General features: G+C 50.9%; 1 protein-coding gene across 2 annotated transcripts; it reads left to right on the top strand.

The window, feature by feature from the left end:
• The first annotated feature begins 3039 nt into the window (after positions 1-3039).
• Hpcal4 (hippocalcin like 4) lies at positions 3040-15784 on the top strand. 2 transcript variants are annotated; one of them, XM_075946730.1, is made up of 5 exons: positions 3040-4231; positions 4361-4464; positions 9558-9726; positions 9860-10075; positions 11858-15784. In XM_075946730.1, the coding sequence occupies exons 3-5, from the start codon at positions 9565-9567 to the stop codon at positions 12053-12055; spliced, it is 576 nt and encodes a 191-aa protein (XP_075802845.1). In that variant the 5' UTR covers positions 3040-4231; positions 4361-4464; positions 9558-9564; the 3' UTR covers positions 12056-15784. The 2 variants fall into 2 exon arrangements, with proteins under 2 accessions (XP_075802845.1, XP_075802846.1); XM_075946731.1 differs by lacking the exon at positions 4361-4464 and having other exon boundaries at positions 4087-4231.
• Positions 15785-21622: the final 5838 nt, after the last annotated feature.

The raw sequence follows: 21622 nt of genomic DNA on the forward strand, positions 1-21622 counted from the left end.
GCACAGCACACCTGCAGCTTTAGAGACTTCAGACACCCAGACTGCACAGCACACCTGCAGCTTTAGAGACTTCAGACACCCGGACTGCACAGCACACCTGCAGCTTTAGAGACAGCAGTCAGCACCAGGACTGCACCGCATACTGCACCTGGGCTGCACTCCCTTCCTCCTTGGAAAGAGCACCTTTCTGACTCGGGATGCCTGCTGTGGGAAGCATTGGCTTTGCTTCAGGTTGTAGATTATGCAAGTGCTTCAGCCTGGCCAATCAGAGGGATGCATCCACGGCCTTCAGTGATGGACTGGGAGATTAGCATGGGTTATAGTCAGGATGCTGGTGACAACACCAGGAAAGAGAAGCACTCTTGCTTTCTGTAGAACTCCAGCCTGAGATGCTGGAGGAGATTGTATCCTTATGTTGATTTAAAGAAAGAAGGCAAAACTAAGGAGACAAGACTGGGTCCCAGTTAAATATTATCCATATTGAGTAAGCCCCTAGGTCCAGCTATCCCTAAAGTCCAGTCTATTAGATTTTTCTCTCCCTGAGCTATTGCTTTCTCTTTTCTACCTAACCCACTATGCTCTGGTTTTTCTGCCACTTGCAATCAAACATGATAACAGACAGAGAAATATTTAAAAGTCATACATGTCCTGTGCAAGAAAACAGCAACCACCTCTATCTAAGAAATGGAAAGAAAAAGAAATGTTTTTGCAAGTGATGTGCATTAGCCTTAAAGGGCAGGCTTGGGAAAGGACATGTGCCACACACAGTGGCTCCTGGGGATTGAGATAACAAGAACGAATAGACAATGGCATTACGGCATTTGCTCTGGAATAGGCCAATACTAACGAACTGCCTCCCAGAGATGCTTTGCTCAAGATTCACGTTAGCATGGACGCAGGGAGGAATGAAGCTGGCAGAGAGGGGTGGGGCCACAGTGAGGGAGGAACAGAGACCCAAAAATGATTGATTTGCACTTGAGAAACTAAAAACAAAGTCATGCTTAGAAAATATGGGGGAAGGAAGGAACTGGGCTCTAGTGACCTCATTCTCTCCCAGACACGAAGAGACAGTGAAATATCTAGGGCCCAAGGGAATTCCAGCTGTCACCAGGTTGCACTCGCCACAGTGGAGAAAAGCCAGGGAATCGGAGAGGTATTATCCATCACATGGGCACTGTTCAGGACCCAGAGGGAGAAGAAGGATAGCTTTTTAGGGGAGCAGATTGAAGTGGCTCGTGCTCTCACCTCCCCGGAACCTTATGGGGCACCACAGCCCATTGAAGGGCTTTCTATACAGCCGGTCACACTGTCCTTCCACGCAGCTTTTTCTGCCCCCCCCCATTCTCCACAGAATAGGTATTTGCCAAAGTGCAAGGCTAAGAACAGCAGACAAAAGCCCAGAGTTTTTGACTGTGTGTGTGTAGTGTGAGTGTTTATGTGGATTCTTGTTTGTGTATGTGTACAGGCGTGTATACACATGTAAGCTTTTGCATGTGGAGGCCCAAAGTGCTGGATGCCTTCTCCAGATAATCTCGACCATATTTTTTAAAAGATTTTATATCATTATTGTTGCTGTTGTTATCATTGACAGGGTCTCATGATCCAGCTCTAGCTGGCTTAGAACTTGCTGTGTAGACCAGGCTAGCAATGAACTCACAGAGATGGTCTGCCCTGTTTCCTGAGTGCTAGGATTGCAGATGTGCTCTACCAAACTCGGCAATTTTTATTATAATTAGGTATGGGGATGTGTGTAAGTATGTGCCCAGAAGTGCAGGTTCCTGCAGAGCAAGGATCTAGGATTACAGGCAATTGTGAGCCCCCTGACATGGACACTGGGACTCTAACGCAGGTCCTTTAGATGAGAATGAGCAAGCTCTTAATCGCTGAGCTATCTCTCTGTCCCCACCATCATCATCATCGTCAAAAACAACATCATCACTGAAATAGTGTCTCTCCCTGGCCTAGCGCTAGCCAAGTAGGCTAGACTAACTGGCTAGTGACCTTCAGGGAGCCATTGTCTCTGCCTCCCCAGTACTGAGACTAGACACCTGCCGCCCATCTGGGTTTTTGCGGTTTACTGGCTGGTGCATCTTCCCAGTCCTAAGTTCCAGAATTTAAATCAAAATACTCTCTGGTTTGTCTGCTGCTGCTTCACAGAAGACCCCAACCCAGCAGAAGACTTCACTCCTTCTAGGTACACAGGATGGGCAAGTGAGGAATCTGAACTGAAACCAAGGTTGGAATCCAAATGTTGTTGCTGCTGACCTCTGTGATAAGGGACCTTTGGGCCTCTATTCACTGCCGAGAAGTCATGATACCCAGCTGAAACTCTGTTGCCTGTGCACCAGTATGGCTTAAGTGGTTCTGGAAAGCATCAAGAGACTTCCAAACCAAATGGTAAAAAGACAACCATAGCCTCGGACTGCCCATCACTTTTACACTACCCTGTCCCCACCTTATCCAAGAAGTTAGTTCTTGGCTGAACAGAGATGAGACTTTCATCTAACCCTACACCCAGCATCCACCGCTGCTGGCTGTCTTAGGGTTTTTATTGCTGTGATAAGACTAGTCATGGTTATTGGTTATGGTTAACGGTAAACAAATGCTCTTGCCTACTAGTTCAGGGCCTAGAGCATGGAAGGTGCCTGGGAAGTCACCCATCATGAGTCACCAACCAAAGGAGCCAGGGATGTCTCCTATCTGGCACTGTAGAGCCTCCAGCCCTTTGCTACAGCCCCAGAGAGGAGGCATACCCAGTTGCTAGGGGAACAGGACAGAGCAACTGGATTAAGAGAAAATGGGACGGTTCATATGGAAGACAAGAGGTCCCACTGGTTTTCCCCCAGGGTGCTTGGTTTGGGGATTTATAAGACCAGTCCCCAAAGCAGGGCCTTTGCTGGTGGCAGGCCTGTCCCCATCTCTTAGCATACTACCCATCTCTATATTTGCTGCTTGGTCAGAAACCCTGCCTCTTTGCCGTGGCTCTCCAGCATCTGCAATCCTATTTAACCAATCCCCACGCGTCCCGCCCCCAGTTTTGATAGATCCCTTGAAGTCCCTCCTCCGCACGTGGCCCAGCCCAGGGATCTCTGCTCCCCTTTCGCCCTGAGTTTGGCATTAAAGAGCTTCTTACCACCACCTTGGGTTGTGAACTCTCAGACACCAGTACATCCCTGGCGGCGGGGCAAGTTGTGGGGAGACCCTCAAGCACGGGAAAGAGGCGTTTCGCTGCCCTGAAACCTTCCAGACCCGCTCAGTGTAAACCGCCTCCGGTTTGTGTCAACATCCGAGGCCGGAGACTGGCGGCGGCTGGGAACCGGCTCCATCTAAGCAACGGGAATGCGGGAGGGTGGGGAATGGAGCAGTTCCTGGGGGTACGTAGAAGGGTCCTTCTGCAGAAGAACTAAAGAGTCCGTTTGGGGGTTCTCGAGAAGTATGGATAGAGCTTAAGAATGGATCTGAATTAAGGTTGTAGGGGTGACTGGCGGGAGCCCACGCCCTCATGTGTCTAGGTAGAGGGTACTACCTCATCCACCCAGCTCTTGCTGTACCCACCCTCCCCTCTGCTTCATGGATTGAGGGGGGACACTGGTGCAAAGACCCGAGGTCCTGACCACCCTATCTCCTCTCCCCTCCACCCTGCCACTCTGTAGCTCCTCATTGATTCCCTCCAGGTTGGGGCAGGACATGGGATGGGGTCGCACCTTGTGAATCACCCCCTCTCCTATCCCCACCCCCGCTGGGGCCCAGGAAGAGAAGGCTTAGAGATTCAACTGTGGTTCTTCTGTTACCATAGCAACGGTGCGGTTGTTTTTGCGAATCCACTTTAATCATCTGTACTTTTCGCTCCAAACTGTGACCCAGGCTCTGTGCCTCAGGGTTGAGGGACAGATGGGGGTACAGTCCTCTACAATCCTGGCGACTCGGGGAAGGTCAGCGCGGGCGGGAGGGCGGGGCGCTCTCCTGTGGCCCAGACTCACAGGCCACCCCATCCCCACCTGAAACTCCGGCTGTCACTCGGTGCCAGCTGAGCCTATCGATGTCCAAGGTTCTTGAGAGGGGGCGGGCCTTATGCAAATCGTGTCGTCTTCGAGAAGCACATAGTGATACAAGAGCTGGGGAGGCGGCTCCGATGCGGACCTTACAGAGCACGGCGTCCGCCTGCTAGCCAGCCTTGTCCCAGCGGCCGCCCAGGCTCGGAGCCATCCGACGAGTCAGCGAGCAGCCTCAGGTAATGCGGGTGGGGCCGGGACCTCGGAGTAACCCCACGGGGCGGAGGCCCTGAGCCCCTCCTCCTCCGCGTTCCCCTCCCATCCTCAGCTGCTCAGATCCATCTTCCTGACCCTGGGTCTATCCATAGGTGGACAGCCATCTGGAGGGCCCGCCTTGGGCAAGGGACCTCCACTTCAAGCCGGGTCCCCAGTTCGAGGAAGGCGTACAGCTGCCTTCTTAACCCCAGCTCAGGTAAGAACAACCATTCCTCAGGCCCCAGTGCAAACACACACACACACACACACACACACACACACACACACACGGGGGTGTGGTGTCGCTGGTGCTGGAGGAGGCTTCAGTCACTCTATCTCCTGTTGCCTCTAGAGATGGTGGTTTGCCAGCCCCAGGGAAACCTCTACCTGGAGGTAGCCCACACCCACACCAACAGTTCACTGTCGTTTGCACCTCAGGGTCCTGTTCCCAAAGATACCTCCATAGCAAACTCATTCTCTGAGCACTTTACCTCTGCCCCTGATGCTGACAGCTCACAGGGTACCCAAGGGAAGGATGAAGATCCCCCATCCCCAGTGTCCTACCCCAGGCACACTCAGCAGCTCCCCACTAGTCGCCCCCAGGCTAGACAGAGATCTCTGCCTCTTTTGTCCTGTATGGAGCATGAAGCAGGGGTGCTCCTTCCAGGAGACCCCCCCCCATAGCTCCAGTCTGCACACCTCGCACCTCTCCTCTCTTTGTAATCCGTTCTTCTCTGCCCTTCCTTGCGCCTAGTTGCTCGCTTTCCACTTCCTGTTGTTTGTGGAGATGGAGCTCTGCTTCCTCCCTGCTTTCTCCTTTGAGCCTGATTGTGGAAGCAGTGCAGTCTGCTGTGACCCTCGCCTTCGCCTTGCTGCTGCTTGACTTCAGCCAAGTCTTTTCCCTCTCAGACTTCGTGCGATGGGGGAGAGAGCGGGGCAGAGGACGATTAGATGAGGTGGTCTTGAACAGCCTTCCAACTCTGATAAACTCTGGTTCCACAGCTGATTATAGGAAAACAAAGCATAAACCATTAGGATATTGCTCAGAGGAGACCCGAGAGGCCCCAGTCCTCCCTGTACGGATATCCTTTTTCCTTAGGCCTTCTATACATCCTGCAGGGCCATTCTCTTAGGGGTCTTTCCAGACCACCCAGGCATGAAAACTCCAAATTGGAGGTGGTCAACCCAGCTCATCTAGCAGGTGTCACTTTGGCCTCTTATTATGAAGGGGGAAGAACCTGGCTGTTACTGCTATTGCTGTTGCTTGGAGAAGAGCAAAGGGAAGAGAGGGAAAGAGAAAATCTCCTGACCAGGGAGCTGTCGTCACCATGGCAACTGCCTCAGCACCAGCTCCTCTGAAGCTAGGCGAGGATGTGGGATTATTGCCTCCTTCAGTCCCTCCCTACCTTCACCGCCACCTCTCCACTTAAACCTTCTAACCCTGAGCCTTCTAGAAGGAACCTCTGAGCACAGAGGGTCAGGTTTAGAGCGAGAGGTGCCTCCTCAACTGGAGGACAGTCCTCCAGAAGCCACCACTCCACAGAATATACCCCCAACTAGGCTCTGGTCTTTGTTTTGCAGCTGATGGGCTCCAGCTAGTTGACCTTGGGTGAACCTTTCCTTTTCCTGACTCTGGGTTCCATTGTCTCTGATGGTAGGAGATCCCAGATAAACAATGTGACATAGTACCAAGGAAGGGAGGACATGTTGCTCTTCTCTCATAATCTAAGTGCCATTCACTGAACATGACTGCATCCTAGGCTTTGCTTTCAAGCTTCTCCAGGGTGCTCTCGTGCAGACACAGAGGGAAAGCAGGAAGACAGACAGGAACAATAGAAAAAAAGGCACCTTTCCCCCTACCCAAGATTCTCAGAAAGAGTCAAAGTTCTGTTGGAAGGGGAAAAACTTATTGTTGGTTAGAAAGACCTGGGGACTTCCCTTGTTTCAGGCAATTCAAAGGCTTCCCTTAGAATCCTGGATTATTAGATAAGTCAGGAGGTGGTATATGTGTGAGGATTCCACCCCATAGCTTCTGCCTGTGCCCAGAGGGCTGAGCCTACGCTGTTGCCTGACCACTGCCCGGCTTGGAAAGGGTTGATTGCAAGGAAGAAGGTGGCAGTGAAGAGGTGAAGGCAGCTTGTGTCTGCCCAGAGAAGAAAGGGTTAAGGGAGAGACACTATTTACGCACATTGATAAGGTGGGTTCTGGCTTCAAGATACCTGAGTCAGGGAGAGTGTGTGGTTATGGGGAGAGCAGTGGAGGGTGAAGATCAACAGGTGAGCAGTTTGAGACAAGATTCTAGATGATTCTGGAGTTTCAGAGGGTCTGGTGGTGTGTGTGTGTGTGCCTACCCTAACCTTGAGATGAGATTCTAGAAGATTCTGGCACATACTGTAACTAGGAGAGATCATGTCTTGGAACAGATGTGCCAGAAGGAAGGCCCTTCTGTGGGGCAGGTAAGCCCTGTTGACCATGGGCTTGACTTGGCAAAGAGCTTGGCTGGTCTTCAGCACTGTGAGCTCACGGACATAGCAAATGTTCCAGGAACATTTCAAAAGGAAAAAACACAAGACCTAATGGCAAGCAGGACCTGGAGAAAGGGGAATATCAGAAAAGTCCATAGGATCTGTTTTTTTCTCCTTATACTGCACACCCAGAGGTGGCGGAGAGAGAAGGGAGGAAGGGAAGGAGAGAGGGAGGAAGAGAGAGAGAGAGAGAAAGAGAGAGAGAGAGGGAGAGAGAGGGAGAGGGAGAGAGAGAGAGAGAGAGAGAGAGAGAGAGAGAAGGAGGTGGGGCACGGAAGAAATTCGAGTTGAGGCTGAACCTGGCTGCGGCTGCATTGGCTCAAGATTGCTTGTGGGCATCCACTAGGATGGACAGGTAGTTTCTCCTATCAGAGACTGTGGGCTGCAGCTCAGGCAAAATGGTCTCTCGCAGACCACAGATTAGAGCTATTTTTCCAAGAAGGCAGGAAGGGGTAGAGAAGGTTTGTGCTGAGAAGGAACAGTCATGATGTAGAGAGGAAAATCAGACAGGTGGTAAGGACTCAGCCTGGATGCTCAGCGGACTCCTCCACTGACTGCCACTCCCGTCTAAGCCACTGCCCTCTCTCAATTTTGTCTTTCACTAAAACAAGGGGATGATATCAAATGGTGCTACCTACTTTAGCTTTCTGACAATCTAAAAGAGATGAGGGGTGCTTTCTGGTCCTCACTGGGTCTAGGGCCAAGGAGGGGCAGGGCACAGGTAAGGACCCCGAAGGCGGAAGGGTGGGAAGGTAGCACAGGAGAGAGAAGAAAGGGAGCAGAAGGTGAGGACCACACAGACACCATGACGCATAGAGACGTGCGCGCTCTGACAGATTTGCAGCCTCATGCGTTGACATCCTCCTACACATAGACCCAGCCCCTCATGCAGACACTCAGGCACATCCTACAAGAGCCCCGGGAGAGGTTCTGCCTCCCCCACCAGACACCTTTGCTTCCGGGGTTTCCAACTTCCTTATGCCTTGAGCTTACACAATTTTTGGGGGAGGATGCAGCTGAGATGGTCCCTCACTTTTGCCCACGGGAGGTCTAGAGGCACCCTTGAATCTGGCCCTGATGCAGTTCTAAACTCCTGAAGACAGCATGAGTCCCCCTCCTTGGCTTCTCCTGTGGAATTTATCTTCTGGTGATGGTAGGCTAGTAGCTAGAGAAGGATCTGCTCCTTGATCTCATGACCCAGAGGAGGATCCTGAGATCCGGAGATAGACTGTAAGGAGCTTGGGAACCATTTGCCTTGTTTTCTATGTTCATCTCACTCCTTAATCCAGTCAGCAAGGGCTACCAGTGCCCCCTTTCAGCACCTTTCAGTCTGTCCACATCTCTCCATTTGAACTGTATGCCCAGCCCTTCCTTGTACAGCACATCACTCTCCACCTCAAGCCGTCTTGTACTCGAGATCTGTTTTCATTATTTTCAATGATGCGTAGGCATGTGTTTGTGGGTATGTGCACAAGAGTTCAGGTGCCCTCGGAAACCAGAGGTGGCAGTTGCCCTGGATCTGGTATTACAGCCGGTTGTGAGCCACTTGACATACCCAGGGTGCTGGGAACCAAACTTAGATCGTCTGGAAGAGCAGCAAGTGCCCTTAGCCACTAAGGCATCTTTTCAGCTCGACCCTCAAATCATCTTGCACATTGCAGCCAAAAGAAATTTCCTCCCAAAATGCCTGGATTTCCAGGACATAGACCAGGACCTGGCATATTGTGAGCATCCTATGCTGTGGGATGAATGTTGGCTTCCAAACTCTTGCTTTAAAATGTTCAGGTTGGAGGCTGGAGAGATGGCTCAGAGGTTAAGAGCACTGATTGCTCTTCCAGAGGTCCTGAGTTCAATTCCCCACAACCACATGGTGGCTCACAGCCATCTGTAATGAGATCTGGTGCCCTCTTCTGGCCAGCGAGCGTACAGACAGACAGAATACTGTCTTCATAATAAATAAATAAATCTAAGGGGAAAAAAAAGTCTAGGTTGGCATGGATTGAAGGCTCTTTGTCGTCTATCTCTGGAAACATTGTATGAGCTGCTGAAGGCTGGCTCATCTTAGTTTTATCCTCATACTGAGTCCAGGCCTCCAACAAATGCTCAGGGAGTGAATGGGTTAATGAAAAACAAACTGTAATCAGGGCCATCCCTGCTCCAGGCGAGGATTTCTCCTTATACACAGGAAGGAAGAAGAGATGCTTCCTGTGTGGGGTCCCCAGGAAGGCCTGGAGGAAGAACTTGGGAAATGGTTCCTGAGGGACACTGGGAGACGAGGAGTCTACCCAGGAGGGAGGGTGCGGAATGCAGACAGTCCTTGCTAGCAGGGAAATTAGTTGAGGCTTTAACGCTAGGGACCTAGGGAATGATGGGTAATGGGAGAGGTGGGGATGAAGATTGTACCACAAGTCACTGAGGGGGTCATTTGTCCTCAGGAAAGGCTGGAAATGTCCTTCCAGGAGGGGTCTGCTCTGGGGTGCAGGGTGTTTTGAGGGGAGAGGGGTCCTGCTCTGGGAAGAGGGAGACCCAGTGAAAATAGGCTTCCTATGAGAAGGGGGTGAGTGAAGGCTGAGTATGTTGAGGAAGGTGGGGCTTGCTGAAGTGGGTGGCCAGGGAAAGGGGCGGGGGGGGGGGGGGCTGTTGTGGAAAGAGGAATATTGACTTTAGGAAAAGGGCCCCCTTGTGGACGGGCGAAGAAAGGTCCAAGTTGGGCGAGGGTGGAGAATCACTTTGCAGAGGTGAGGTTCTAGCCTGGGCCGTGTTGAGGGAGCTCTCTGCCCTGCAGGCACACCATGGGGAAGAACAACAGCAAGCTGGCCCCCGAGGTGCTGGAAGACCTGGTGCAGAACACAGAGTTCAGCGAGCAGGAGCTAAAGCAGTGGTATAAGGGGTTTCTGAAGGACTGTCCCAGCGGCATCCTCAACCTGGAGGAGTTTCAGCAACTCTACATCAAGGTGCAGGGTGGGGCGTGGCATGGCGGGGTGGGCGAGTACTGGGGACCTGAAAGCTGGCGGAACTCGAAAGGATGGGGTAGACAGGGAGGGTGGGACTGTCGCTGCGCCCCAATAACGCGTACCCCTCCCTCAGTTCTTCCCTTACGGAGACGCCTCCAAGTTTGCACAGCATGCTTTCCGCACATTCGACAAGAACGGCGACGGCACCATAGACTTCCGGGAGTTCATCTGCGCCCTTTCTGTCACCTCCCGTGGAAGCTTCGAGCAGAAGCTCAACTGGGCCTTTGAGATGTACGACCTGGACGGCGACGGGCGCATCACGCGCCTGGAGATGCTGGAGATCATCGAGGTGCGGGGGCCAGGGTGGGCGTTTAGTGTCCTTGATCCTCAGGAGTCTCCTAGCTGCTCCCCAGCATTCTCCCACCACAGTTCTGCAGGCCCCTTGTTCAGTGCTTAACCCCTGGGGTGGGTGGTACCAGGTACCTGTATATTCCCAGATGAACAAAAGGCAGCATGTGGCAGCCATCCGTGAATCAAATCTAGGGAAGCCAAGTGGTTAGCCATTTGGTTTTTCAAGAAGTCAGTATTGAGGTCTGAAGAGACCGCTCAGCATGTAAAGGTACTTGCTACCAGGTCTAACTACCTAAGTTTGTGCCTGGGACCCCACGTGGTAGGAGAGAACCAATTCCCACACATTTGGCTTCTGACCTTAGATAGGCTGCACTCTTGCTGACTCTCTATCTCCCTTCCTCCCTCCCCACCCCTCTCTTTTTTTTTTAAGTTTTGTCTCTTTTTTAAAAAAATATTGTGTCTGCCATGTGTTTTCATAGGAGACTCCTTCTAGTAAATCAGTAAGTAAATTTGGGTCTTGCCAGGCAAAAATGGTATGAAAAAAAAATAAGCAAAGCAAGGGAGAGTGATGGAGGAAGATCAGAGGGTGCTGATGCTGACGTCTGCAGAGTGAACCACCCGCGTCGGTGAAGCTGTGTTTGCACGGCTCGAAGTGTGTTAGTTGGAGGTGTGAGTTGGGGGAGAGGGGCACGGAGAATGACAGGAAGATGGACCCACAGGGAGCCAGGAGTCCCATCAGTGGCTCTGGCTAGAGTAGAAGCTTTAAGCATATCCTGAGTGTGGGGAGCAGATGACAGAGGAGACTGGGAGCTGCAGAGGCAGGGAGACCAGTTAGGAGAAACTCAGTCAGGAGCTAGGGGAGGCTGCCTTCATGCATGAGCTGTGGAAATGGTGGCGAGAAGCTGCCATAGGGCCCATGACAGAATTAGAATTGGCGTGTTTTGCTGAAGGAGTGGACGTGTGTGTGTAGAGGAGGGGAGAGAAGATGACATGAAAACTAAGCATGGTGTCCCACCTCTGTCATCCCAGCACTCAGGAGGCTGAGGCCGAAGGGTGGTGAGTTCAAGACTAGACTGAGCACGTAATGAGTTCGAAACCAACATGGGCTACAGGGGAAGCATTGTCTCAACTTGAGGGTTTTTTTGTTTTTGTTTTTGTTGTTTTAAATCTGGCAGAATGAAGTCGATACTTGTTGAGACAGAGAATTCTAGAGGCCCAACAGGTGAGACGTGGGTTAAAGAGTTGTTAAGACAGTGATTCGTTTAAGGTGCTCATCAGGGAGACAGTCTTTTTGTCTTTTTAATTGATTGGGTGTGTTGGAGCACGCCTTTAATCCCAGAACTCAGTAGGCAGAGGGAGATGAGTCTCTGTGAATTCAAAGCCAGCCTTGTCTACATAGCAAGCTCCAGGTCATTCAGAATTCCATAATGATTAAAGAAACGTGTGTGTGTGTGTGTGTGTGTGTGTGTGTGTGTGTGTGTGTGTGTGTGCACTATGGAGAGGGGTGTATTACCACAGTGTCTGTGTGAGGTCAGAGAACAACTTTGTGGGGTTAGTTCTTTCCTTCCACATTTATGTGGGTTCAGGTCATCAAGCTTGTGCTGCCAGCTCCTTACCAGCCGAGCCACCTAGCCAGCCCTACAGAGCCAGTCTTAACAAGCATGTGTCTCTTTCTAGTGCTTTCTCCTCCCCTAGTGTCCCCTCAGTCCACCCTCAGATCCCTTCATCCTCAGTCCTCCCTGCCGGTCAGGTGTTCACACCTCCGTCTCTGCTCCATCAGGCTATCTATAAGATGGTCGGCACCGTGATCATGATGCGCATGAACCAGGATGGGCTCACACCCCAGCAGCGCGTGGACAAGATCTTCAAGAAGATGGACCAGGATAAGGACGACCAGATTACACTGGAGGAGTTCAAGGAGGCAGCCAAGAGCGACCCATCCATTGTGTTGCTGTTGCAGTGTGACATGCAGAAGTAGAGACTGGTGAGGGGCGGGGTCCCTGGCCAGGACAGGCATGGCACCACCCAACCTGATATCCTCTCTGCTGGCCCATTCCCAGGGGGAGGGGCCTTCCAGCCTCACTCTCTCTCGGTCACCCACTCCTCTGCCCAAGCCTTTCTCTTCTCAGTCAGGTTCCATGAGGGACCACCTCATCCTGCAAAAGAGACGGGTCCTCTCAAGTAGCCTGTCCTCAGATAGTCTGTCACTAGCTCCACCTCTAGCCTTGGCCTAGGACCAACATCCTTTGGGCTTAGGGGAGTTGGCTTTTGACCCAAGAGGCGAGGTTAAGGAGGGGGCTGAGGGCAATCCTGTTGTTCCCAGGATTCGGCTCTAAATAAGCAGTGTGGTCCCACAGGCCCCCAGTCAAAGGACCAAACTAGGTCTATCCTTTGCAGATTCCTTGAGAGGTGGTCTCTGCCCCGCCCCCCTTGACTCTACCTGGCCCCTCTGGCCCCACCCTTGGGAATGTTCATTGAGTCCTTTTCTTCAGCTAATGCTTGTTGAGTCCTTGTTCAATGCCAGGCACCTGAAGGTGCTAAGAATACGGTTGTTTACAAAAACACATTCCATGCCCTCTGAAAGCTCACAGGGTAATGAGACTACTTCCAAGGGTTGAGGCCTTAGTGGGACACAGCGGAGATGAGGGTGTAAGGCAGCTGGCAAGTTGTTGGAACAAGTGTGCCCTCCAGCTGCGCCACCCAGGGCTGCAGAAAGACCAGATGAAAAGCCTGTGGGAGTTTAGCTGCCACGTGGGTAGAAATTTTAAGAAAAATAAAAATTTATGTAATATTTATTTTTTTAGGGCCCTTTCAAAGAGCTAAAATCATTTTACTAGACTATTAAGATATACTCTATATTACTTGGTTTCTTATAAAAAATTACTTAAATGGATATAAAAATGCTAATTTTCAAGGGGGGAAGTGTTTAGGCAAAAGGGGTGGGGGCACCAGCAGACTTTGAGAACCTGCACTCGCCCATCAGCAGACCCTGCTGCTTCTGCTACTTCCTTTTCTCGCCCCTTTTCAATTCCACAAGTGACTTTCTGTCGCACGGTTTGGGTGCTGGCGTCAGAGGTAGAGATGAGGTTTGCCTTGAGCCAGAGCAGTTCATGTCCCACATCTCAGCGGCTTGTTTCTGAGTTGGGCTGGTTTCAGGGACTGGCTTGTTCCTTCACAGCCTCAGCTAGAAGGAGCCGGAAGAAAAGGATCATCTGGCCACTGTTCGGGCTTCTGGGTGGCATGTATGGACCAAATGCCTAAAAAATATGCTGGGCGTACTCCATGAGAAAGGCTTTTTCTGACCCCTCCACCCTATATCTGCCAGGAGAACAAATCCGTCACCTTCCAGACTCAACAGCTGGGCTTTCTGAACTTTGGGGTCTAGGAGCTAACTATTGTGTTGCATGCTTTCCAGAGAAACCTATCTTGCTTCTTCCAGTCCTTCACGTTCATCTCGCCTGTGCTTGTGATCAGGAGTTAGCTTTGACGTGCAGTGACAGTTGACTTCCTCCTGAACTGCTGGGAAAACTGCCTCATGCTCTCAGTCAGGGTGGGAGTAGAGAAAGCCTGTGAAGCTGGGGCGTGCTGTGGTGGAGATTGCCCTGCAGGAAGGATGCTGTTTGCCTCTCTCTCTCTCCTGAGTGCTCACCTCCCTGCTGCTAGAAACTTTTGGAGATGCTGACCCATGGTCCAAAACTCTGTCAGACCTTCCTTGTGGCATTTGGAGGTAGCAAGCCACCTTCTTCCTGTCCTGCCTATCCAGGCTATGTGGTGAGGCTGAGGAATTCATAGCCTCAAATGATGCTAGCAGGTGTTTATCTGGTGATGCTTCTTGGGGCTGTTCTATAGCATTCATGAGCTGCCTGTTAAGTACATCTGTGCTGTTGTCAGCACCGCTGACAGCCTGGCTCAGCTGGGACCTGAGTTTCCTAGTGACAAGCTTTTCCTTCCCCCCAAGTGTCTCACGGTGACCAGAATTCCTCGGCTTTCAGAGGCTCATATCTACTTGCATCTCATTTTGTCCAGAGAGATGGCGGGTTTCGGGACCTTTAGCCAGGCTTGGAAGCTAAGGTTAAGGGTTGAAGGTGGGGATGTCTCTTGTGTGAGAGCAATCAGTCAGGAGATGACACAATGCTGAGACTTGAGCAAAAGGTTCTCTAAGAGACTTTTCTCTGCCCCGTTCATTTCTGTATCTGTTTGTTCAGATGTTGACTGCAGGACAAATTGACTTTTGTCTTTTGGAAACTTCCTGCCAAGAAGTTTCTGAGGCTATAGTCTTCCAAAAAAAAAAAAAAAAAAAAAGAGGAGGAACTTGAAGTCTCTCCATTTTCAAGCATCTTCTTTTCTGCTTCTGGGCGGCCTTGCATAGACCAATGCAATTCTTGGAGGCTGCTAACCAAATTCCAGAAGCATCTTACATTGTCTTCCCCACTCTCTTCCTCCCTGAGAGAATCGCTCTTGTTTTTCCAAGCTAGTAGGCAAGTTCTTCCCATGTGACTGATCACTCCAGACTTCAGGCTGCCTATTCATGGGCAGTATTTGTTACTGCCAAGGGTTTCAAGACAGCTCAGCAGGCCCAAAACTGTCCCTGCCTTCCTGCTGACGGGAGGAGCCACAGGCAGGTTAGACCTTGCTCCCACACTCTCTTGGGTGTCTAGAGCACTGCGTGCCCAGGACACCATATGGTAGAGCACCCGTCCCTGTCTTGAGAAGAGCGATAGGTCCCCCATCTCTGCTCCAGCTTAAGAAGAAGCACTTAGCACGAAGCACAAGGTTAGCAGAGATCTAGGCGTGACTTGCACAGACATGAAAACACACAGGCAGTCAAAGCGTTGATAGACCCAAGTTCTCCTTTGAGGTTCTGTATCCTCTTCCGGGATTCTGTGAATCGCGTTGGTTCCAGATTCAGCCTCCTCATACCTGCTATCCTCATTCATCCTCTCTGGCTAAGCGATGAGTCCCTTATTTCTCATCTCGAAGACTCATCCGCGTAGGCTGCTTAGCTCAGGTGCCACTCCAACCCGGGCAGCTGCGTAATTACCGACTTCCTTTTAAGAAGAAGAAAACAAAAACAAGCCCCGTTAGCAAAGGCACTAATTCTTCTCTGCCCTGGCAATGGCGGAAGCTCAGCAGCAGAAATTCATTTCACATGGGAGGTCGTGGGAGCAAGGAAAGAGAGGAAAGAGAGCCAGTCCTCCCAGGCAGGGCAGGAGTAAGCTAACACTGTTGATATTTTTACACAAAAGCTTAGGCAAGCAAAAGTCATCTCCTGAGGATCCACCCAGGATCTTTGAGGAAAGATCAGTGAGGCTTTGTGTTGACTTTGGAAATCACCGTAGGGTTACGAATACATTTCTTACATAGCTCCTTCATTGTTCTTAGCAAAAGAAATAATTCATGTGCTCAATTTGAAAGTCTTAGAAAGATATGGACTTTTTTTTTCTAGACTTTCCATGGTTTTCTCTTCTTAGCTTTGTCAGAGTGTGGGGTCAGGGCAGGGCCTCCCAGGATGCGTGAGTCTCTCTGCTTAGTGGAGGCTGACCAGGTCCAGGGCCTTCCAGTAACAGCAGGGAGGAAGCAGACCCCCGCTAACCTCCAGATGTGCTGCTTCTAGCTGTGCCCACAGCAACCATCTTCACTGACTAATCCTGTGCCGTGTGGTGTGTGTTTTCCCCACTGACAATGAATAAAAGGCGTGACTGTGTAATGTCTCCTCTTCTTTCCTTAACTGGCTGGGCAGGGCTAGGGTGGGGCCACGGGAAAGAGGCCCACGGAGTTCACAGAGCACCTTGGAGCCTCCTCAAGGTCAAGCTAGATCTTTGGTCTGGTGGGGAATCTAGTCATATAGCACGGCGACCCACTTCAGCTACTTCAAAGGAAAAGGGACACAGATCGCAAAGGATCCCAATGGCAGGCAATTCAGGACACGGGGACCAGGCTGGGGATGTAGCTCAGTTAGTAGACTCAGCACACACAAAGCCATGGGTTCAATCCTCCGCACTGCTTAAAATGGGTATGGTGGTACATGTCTGTAATCTCCGCATTTGAGAGGTGGGAACAAGAGGATTCAGAGCTTAATGTCATCCTAGGCTATTTTGCTGAGTTCAAGCCCAGCCTGGGATACATAAGTTCTTGTCTAAGAAGCAAAAATGAAAAAATCTGGGCTTAGAACGGGGAGAGATGACTCAGTGATTGAGCACTGGCTGCTCTTCCAGAGGTCCTGGGTTTAATTCCCAGCAACCACACGGTGGCTCACAATCATCTATAGTGTGGTATCTGTTGCCCTCTTCTGTCTGATGTCCTCCTCTGTCATGCAAACATACATGCAAAAGATCACTCATATACATAAAATACATAAAAAAACGGTTTAAGCTTCCAAACTAGAACTGGCAAATGTGGCAACTGGGCCTCTCCCTTTCCAACTTTGGGCTTTGAGTCTCTGGGTAATGGTTACTTTGTATTTTGTTTGTTTAAAACAGGGTCTACTACTTAGTAGCTCAACCTGGCCTTATGCTCCTAATCCTCCTTTAGCCTTCTGAGCCCTGGGATTGTAGGAGTGTTCCACCATTCCTGGGAGGGTGTTAATGGCAGGAGACGTTGGTAGAAGGCATCCCAAGAATCCAAACGAGTGGATAGTAACTGATGGCTAAGAGCCAGATGATGGCTGTATGCTGCCTTTGTGTGAATGGAGAAGAGACACTCTTCTGAGTGGAAGGAAGTGTGTAACTGAGCAGCGAACAGCACCTTTGGATTCCTTAGAAACATATGGCCAGGCACAGGGATGCATGCCTTTAATCCCAGTACTTGGGAAGCAGCGGTAGGTGGATCTCTGTGAGTTCCTGGACAGTCAAGGCTACACAGGGGAACCCAGTCTCAAAAGGAAGAAGGAGGGCTGGAGAGATGGCTCAGCGGTTGGGAGCATTGCCTGCTCTTCCAGAGGTCCTGAGTTCAATTCCCAGCAACCACATGGTGGCTCATAACCACCTGTAGTGAGATCTGGCGCCCTCTTCAGGCCTGCAAGGACACATGCAAGCAGAACACTATACATATAAAAAATGAAATCTTAGAAAAAAAAAAAAAAGGAAGAAGGAAGGAAGGAGGGAGGGAGGGAGGGAGGGAGGGAAGGAGGGAGGGAGGGAGGGAGGGAGGAAGGGAGGAAGGGAGGAAGGGAGGAAGGGAGGAAGGAAAAGACAGAGACAGAGAGAGAAGCAAAAGCCAGCCTAGTTTACATAGTGAGCTCACACAGTGAGACCCAAGAGAGAAAGCCTAATTCCCCTTTTGCACAAATGTCATCCCAGTGTTCTCAGTTTAACAAGCAGAATGTGTGATGAATTTCAGCCCTCACCTGCCCTGCTTGCAGAATCACTGTCGTACAAACCTGTCCCACCATCCTCAGGAACTCAGTCTAACCCTGGAGAGTTCCTACACTGACCCAGCGTGGAAGGAAGCGGTGAAATGCTCTTTTCAGAATACCCCCTCGACAGCCAGAGGGGTTTAGGGGCAGTGGCAGGGTGGAGGGACCAGCTTCTTTCTGAGCCGCTCCATTGCTTTTACAAGGGTTGCATCAAGGACACCTGGAGAAGGCAGCTTTCTTGGCAGGAAGCAATTAGGACAGAGGAAGGCGGCTAACCTGCCTCGGGGTAACCATGAGCCAGCGGAGGCAGCTCCGGAGCCTGACTCAGAAGCTGGAAAACCTAGAGTTGACGCAGGACAGGAAGTCCAGTCCTGCCTCCCTGGAGATGCACAGGTCCCTGGTTGCCTTCTTGGCAAATCACTCAATCTCTCACCAGGCAGGTGGATTTACCTCCTACTTTCCTTCCTGCCTTCCACCTCGCCTCCAAGCCAGGACAGCATTTTTAAAGCGCACCTCCTATTAAGTCATCTTTTCAAGGGCCCCTCCCCTGCATTACGATCGGTTCCTTAAATATTCCTCAAGGCCCTGCATGATCTGCCACCTTCTGACCTCATAATCCTTGAGGTTTTCCTCCTGCTCCCTGTGTTGGAGCCACCCAGGGTCCCTTCCCTGGGGCATTGTAGGTCTATGTACTCCCATAAGCCATTGCTCCTTTCTGGGCCACTGGCCCTCCCCCCAATCTTCATAAAGCCTTGCAGTCCTCCAATAAGAGCCCCTCATGTTTACAGGGTCCATTGCAGTCAGAAGACCTTCCTGCGTGGTTCCCAGGTAGCCAGGCTGAGCACATTTAAGTCACTCATGGTTTGGATATGAAGTAGGAACCTAGTTGGAGAACGTAGGCCACTAGGTGTGGATCCTTGTGTATATAGTGCCCCCAGTCACCTTCCCTGCCCCTCTGGTCCACATGAGGAGTGTCCCACTGCCAGGACACTCTGCCAGAAGCAACAGGTGCTTGCTCCAACTTTGCTAGATTGAACCCTCTAAAACTACAAACCAAAGTAAACTCTTAAGTCCTTTAACTTGTTTCCACCAGGTAGTTTGTCACAGCCACACCAAAGTGGCAAATATGATCTGCCTCAAAAAAAATATGATTTTCCTCAAAAGATGGAGCTGCAGGCTCACAGAGTTGCTGTTCGGCCTCGGGGGCTTGAACTCAAATATGCTGACATTGAGGCCACTGATTTCTCAGTTATGGGAGTAAACCCAATCCAGACTATGAATGGGGCTGGCAAGCCAAGGGTCTTGCCTGGTGAAGATAGTAAGAGGTAAAGAGCCAAGCGGAGCGATGGTTACGTGAAGATGTGGTACATGCCATGGGCCTCACTAAATACCAGCCATTGGTACCAGGCCTTCTGAGGCAGGATGCCCTTGGAAACAGCTCAGGTATGTTGACGTCCTAGGACCTAGAGGGTCTGTTCACGGTTTATCATCTGAAGAGGTGCTAAGCATCAAGAGAAATTGTTAGCAGGAATGCAGGAAGGCAAAGCCAGGGAATCCCTACAGCAGCCAGCTCTCAGGGAGGACCATGCAAGCCAAGAGGACAGCCAGAAACCAGAGGGTCAAAAGAACAGTTGAAGGTTAATTCGCTAACCCTTCATACAGGGTCTAGGCAAAGCTCTGCCATCTGTCATGGCAGCATCCTTTGATGGCAAGGAACAGACACCTAGTCCTGTCAGCATAAGGAGGCACAGGCTAGGCTGGGCTCTTGTTTACAGGTGGACACAAGCTCAGGACACGAGTAGGTACCCTACAGTTTCCGTCCTCGGGAGACCGAGGCAGAGGATTGTCTTGAGTTTGAGGCTAGCTTTGGTTACATAGTGAGTTCTAGGACAGCTTCAGCTATGATGTAAGACTCTGTCTAAAAACAAACAACAGAAGCAAAACATGAGCAAAATTATAAGCTAAACAAGCTCAAGCAAACGGGGCTTCTTGACTCACACAATTAGAAGCTCAGGTCCCACCGGATCCGGAAGCTCAACGTTCCACCCATTCCCACTGCCTGCTCCCTCTCTCCCCACTCCTCCCCGCTCCCTTCTCTCTTCAACGTCACTGACCTAGACTGGATTCTCTGTATCCTTTCATCTGCTCAGTTATTCCCAATCAAAACCCCAATGAGATAACCCAGCATGGTGTCGCACGCCTTTAATCCCAGCACTTAGAAGGCAGAGGCAGGAGAATGTCTGTGAGTTTGAGGCCAGCCTCGTGTACGTAGGGACTTCCAGAACAGTCAGGACTACATAAGCAGATGCTATCTCAAAAACAAGTAAACAAACAAAAACCACCAACAACAAAAAACCAACAAAACCCAAGGAGATTAAAAACAAACAACAACAGCAAAAACCAACAGTCTCAGAACATCCCTATGACTGCCCAGAAGAGGGCAACACAGCCACTCCTATATCAGTCAGTAAGTTCAGCAAATGGTCAACCCAGTCTCAGAACGTGCTGGTCCCTGAGTATTGGGGAGAGACGGGCAGCTTGTTTCTCTCATGGGGTCCTCTGTCTGTCTTTGCCCATATCCGCCCACAGAGACTTCTCTGACCACATACGCTCTGTTTTAGAAGGACTCTAACACTCTGCAGAGGCTCGTCCAGGCCTTTTGGGTGATGCTGGAGGCTGACCACCTAACTCCACATTCTAAAGAAAAAGAAATTTGACTGGCCCAGGTCATCTTTTCAAGCCAATCACATAAATCAGAATTGCTGGGGATGGATTACTTTTATGTAAATAAAACACTCATCCCCATCCATTCCAGTCTGAAAAAGGATACATCAGAAACTACTTCCCCAAATTTACTTTTATTTTTTAATTTCCCCTCTCCTCTCACCCAAATCTATGTTACTGTTTTTCTAGAGAGATATCTCTATTCACTCCAGATACAAGGCAACACCCAAAGTGATGTAATCCAAGTCCAGCCTACGGGTGAGCTCACTGGGGTTACATACAGGTGTGTGGGTGACGGTTCTTTAAAGAATCTGGGCAACTGGGGGAAACAGCCTCACCAAAAAAACTCAGCACAATGATGACTCAGAAAAGCTATAAGGTTGGGGTTCCCATTCAGCTTGCAGGCTGCTACACCACCAAAGGTGCTCACCTCTTCTGGTTTACTTTGCCCTTTATATCATTGGGAGGGAACCTCAAATCTTTAAAACCTCCCGGGCTTCCTGATCCTTGTAAGTTTCTTGGGCCTCTGAACCTCCCAGGAAGGAATGTTTCGGCAGGAGGAAGCAGCTACAGAACAAGATTTACGTGGTTCCTCCCAGGGCACGGCGGAAGCTAGACACTGCTCCACTCGTTCCCAGGTCCCAGGCAAAGGATGCCCCCAGTTAGGCCAATATTTTTCAGGGTATCCTATTCACTTCTGAGAGATGGCTGTGTCCTGGACCCGATAACACAAGGCTCTTTGCCAGCGTGGACAATACCCTGATCTTCTAAAATGCTAAGCTATAATTCTTTGGGTCCCAGACCCCATTCCTCCCTTCCCTTCCTCCAACCACCGCACAACTATCACTAACCACTCAAGTTCAGCACCCGGGACCTGGAAATTCACGCCCTCTGCTGGTGTACAGGGGAGCCGACATGAATCCGGTTTCAGAGTCCCTTGGAATCTTAACAGCGCCCTGGATTCAAGAGCCCCTTCGCCTGTGTGTGGAAGTCCCACACTTACCTCCACCTGCAATAAGGCACCCTGTTCATAAACGGAGTTGTCTGCCCACCACTTCCCTGGGTCCAAGCATGGGCCGGGGTTTGAGAAAAGGCGGCCGATTGAGCAGGGTCCCAGGACACTGGCATCCAAGGGACAAGGGGCCTGTTAGCTTAGAGGAGTTCTTACCTATTTATTTTCTGCTTTGGGAATCACTGTGTTAGGGAGAAGTTGTTAGGCTTCCTCCTTTCTCGATGCCCTTGAACTTTCATCCCTACAACCCTGAATCCGCAGCACCCTACAAGTCCGGCTCCAACTGGCCTTCTCCAGAAAGCAGGCGGCACCTGCCCCGACTTGCTTCAGACACGGGTCAGCCGAAGAACCAGAGCTCAGCGGTCCCCTAAACGCCAGCGGCTCCTTGAACCCACTTGTCCCCCCCCACCACAACCCGCGGCGGGCGGGCGGGCGGGCGGGCGGGCGGGGCGGGC

The sequence above is a fragment of the Microtus pennsylvanicus genome, chromosome 13 (genome assembly GCF_037038515.1).
Source record: "Microtus pennsylvanicus isolate mMicPen1 chromosome 13, mMicPen1.hap1, whole genome shotgun sequence".
Lineage (NCBI taxonomy): Eukaryota > Metazoa > Chordata > Mammalia > Rodentia > Cricetidae > Microtus > Microtus pennsylvanicus.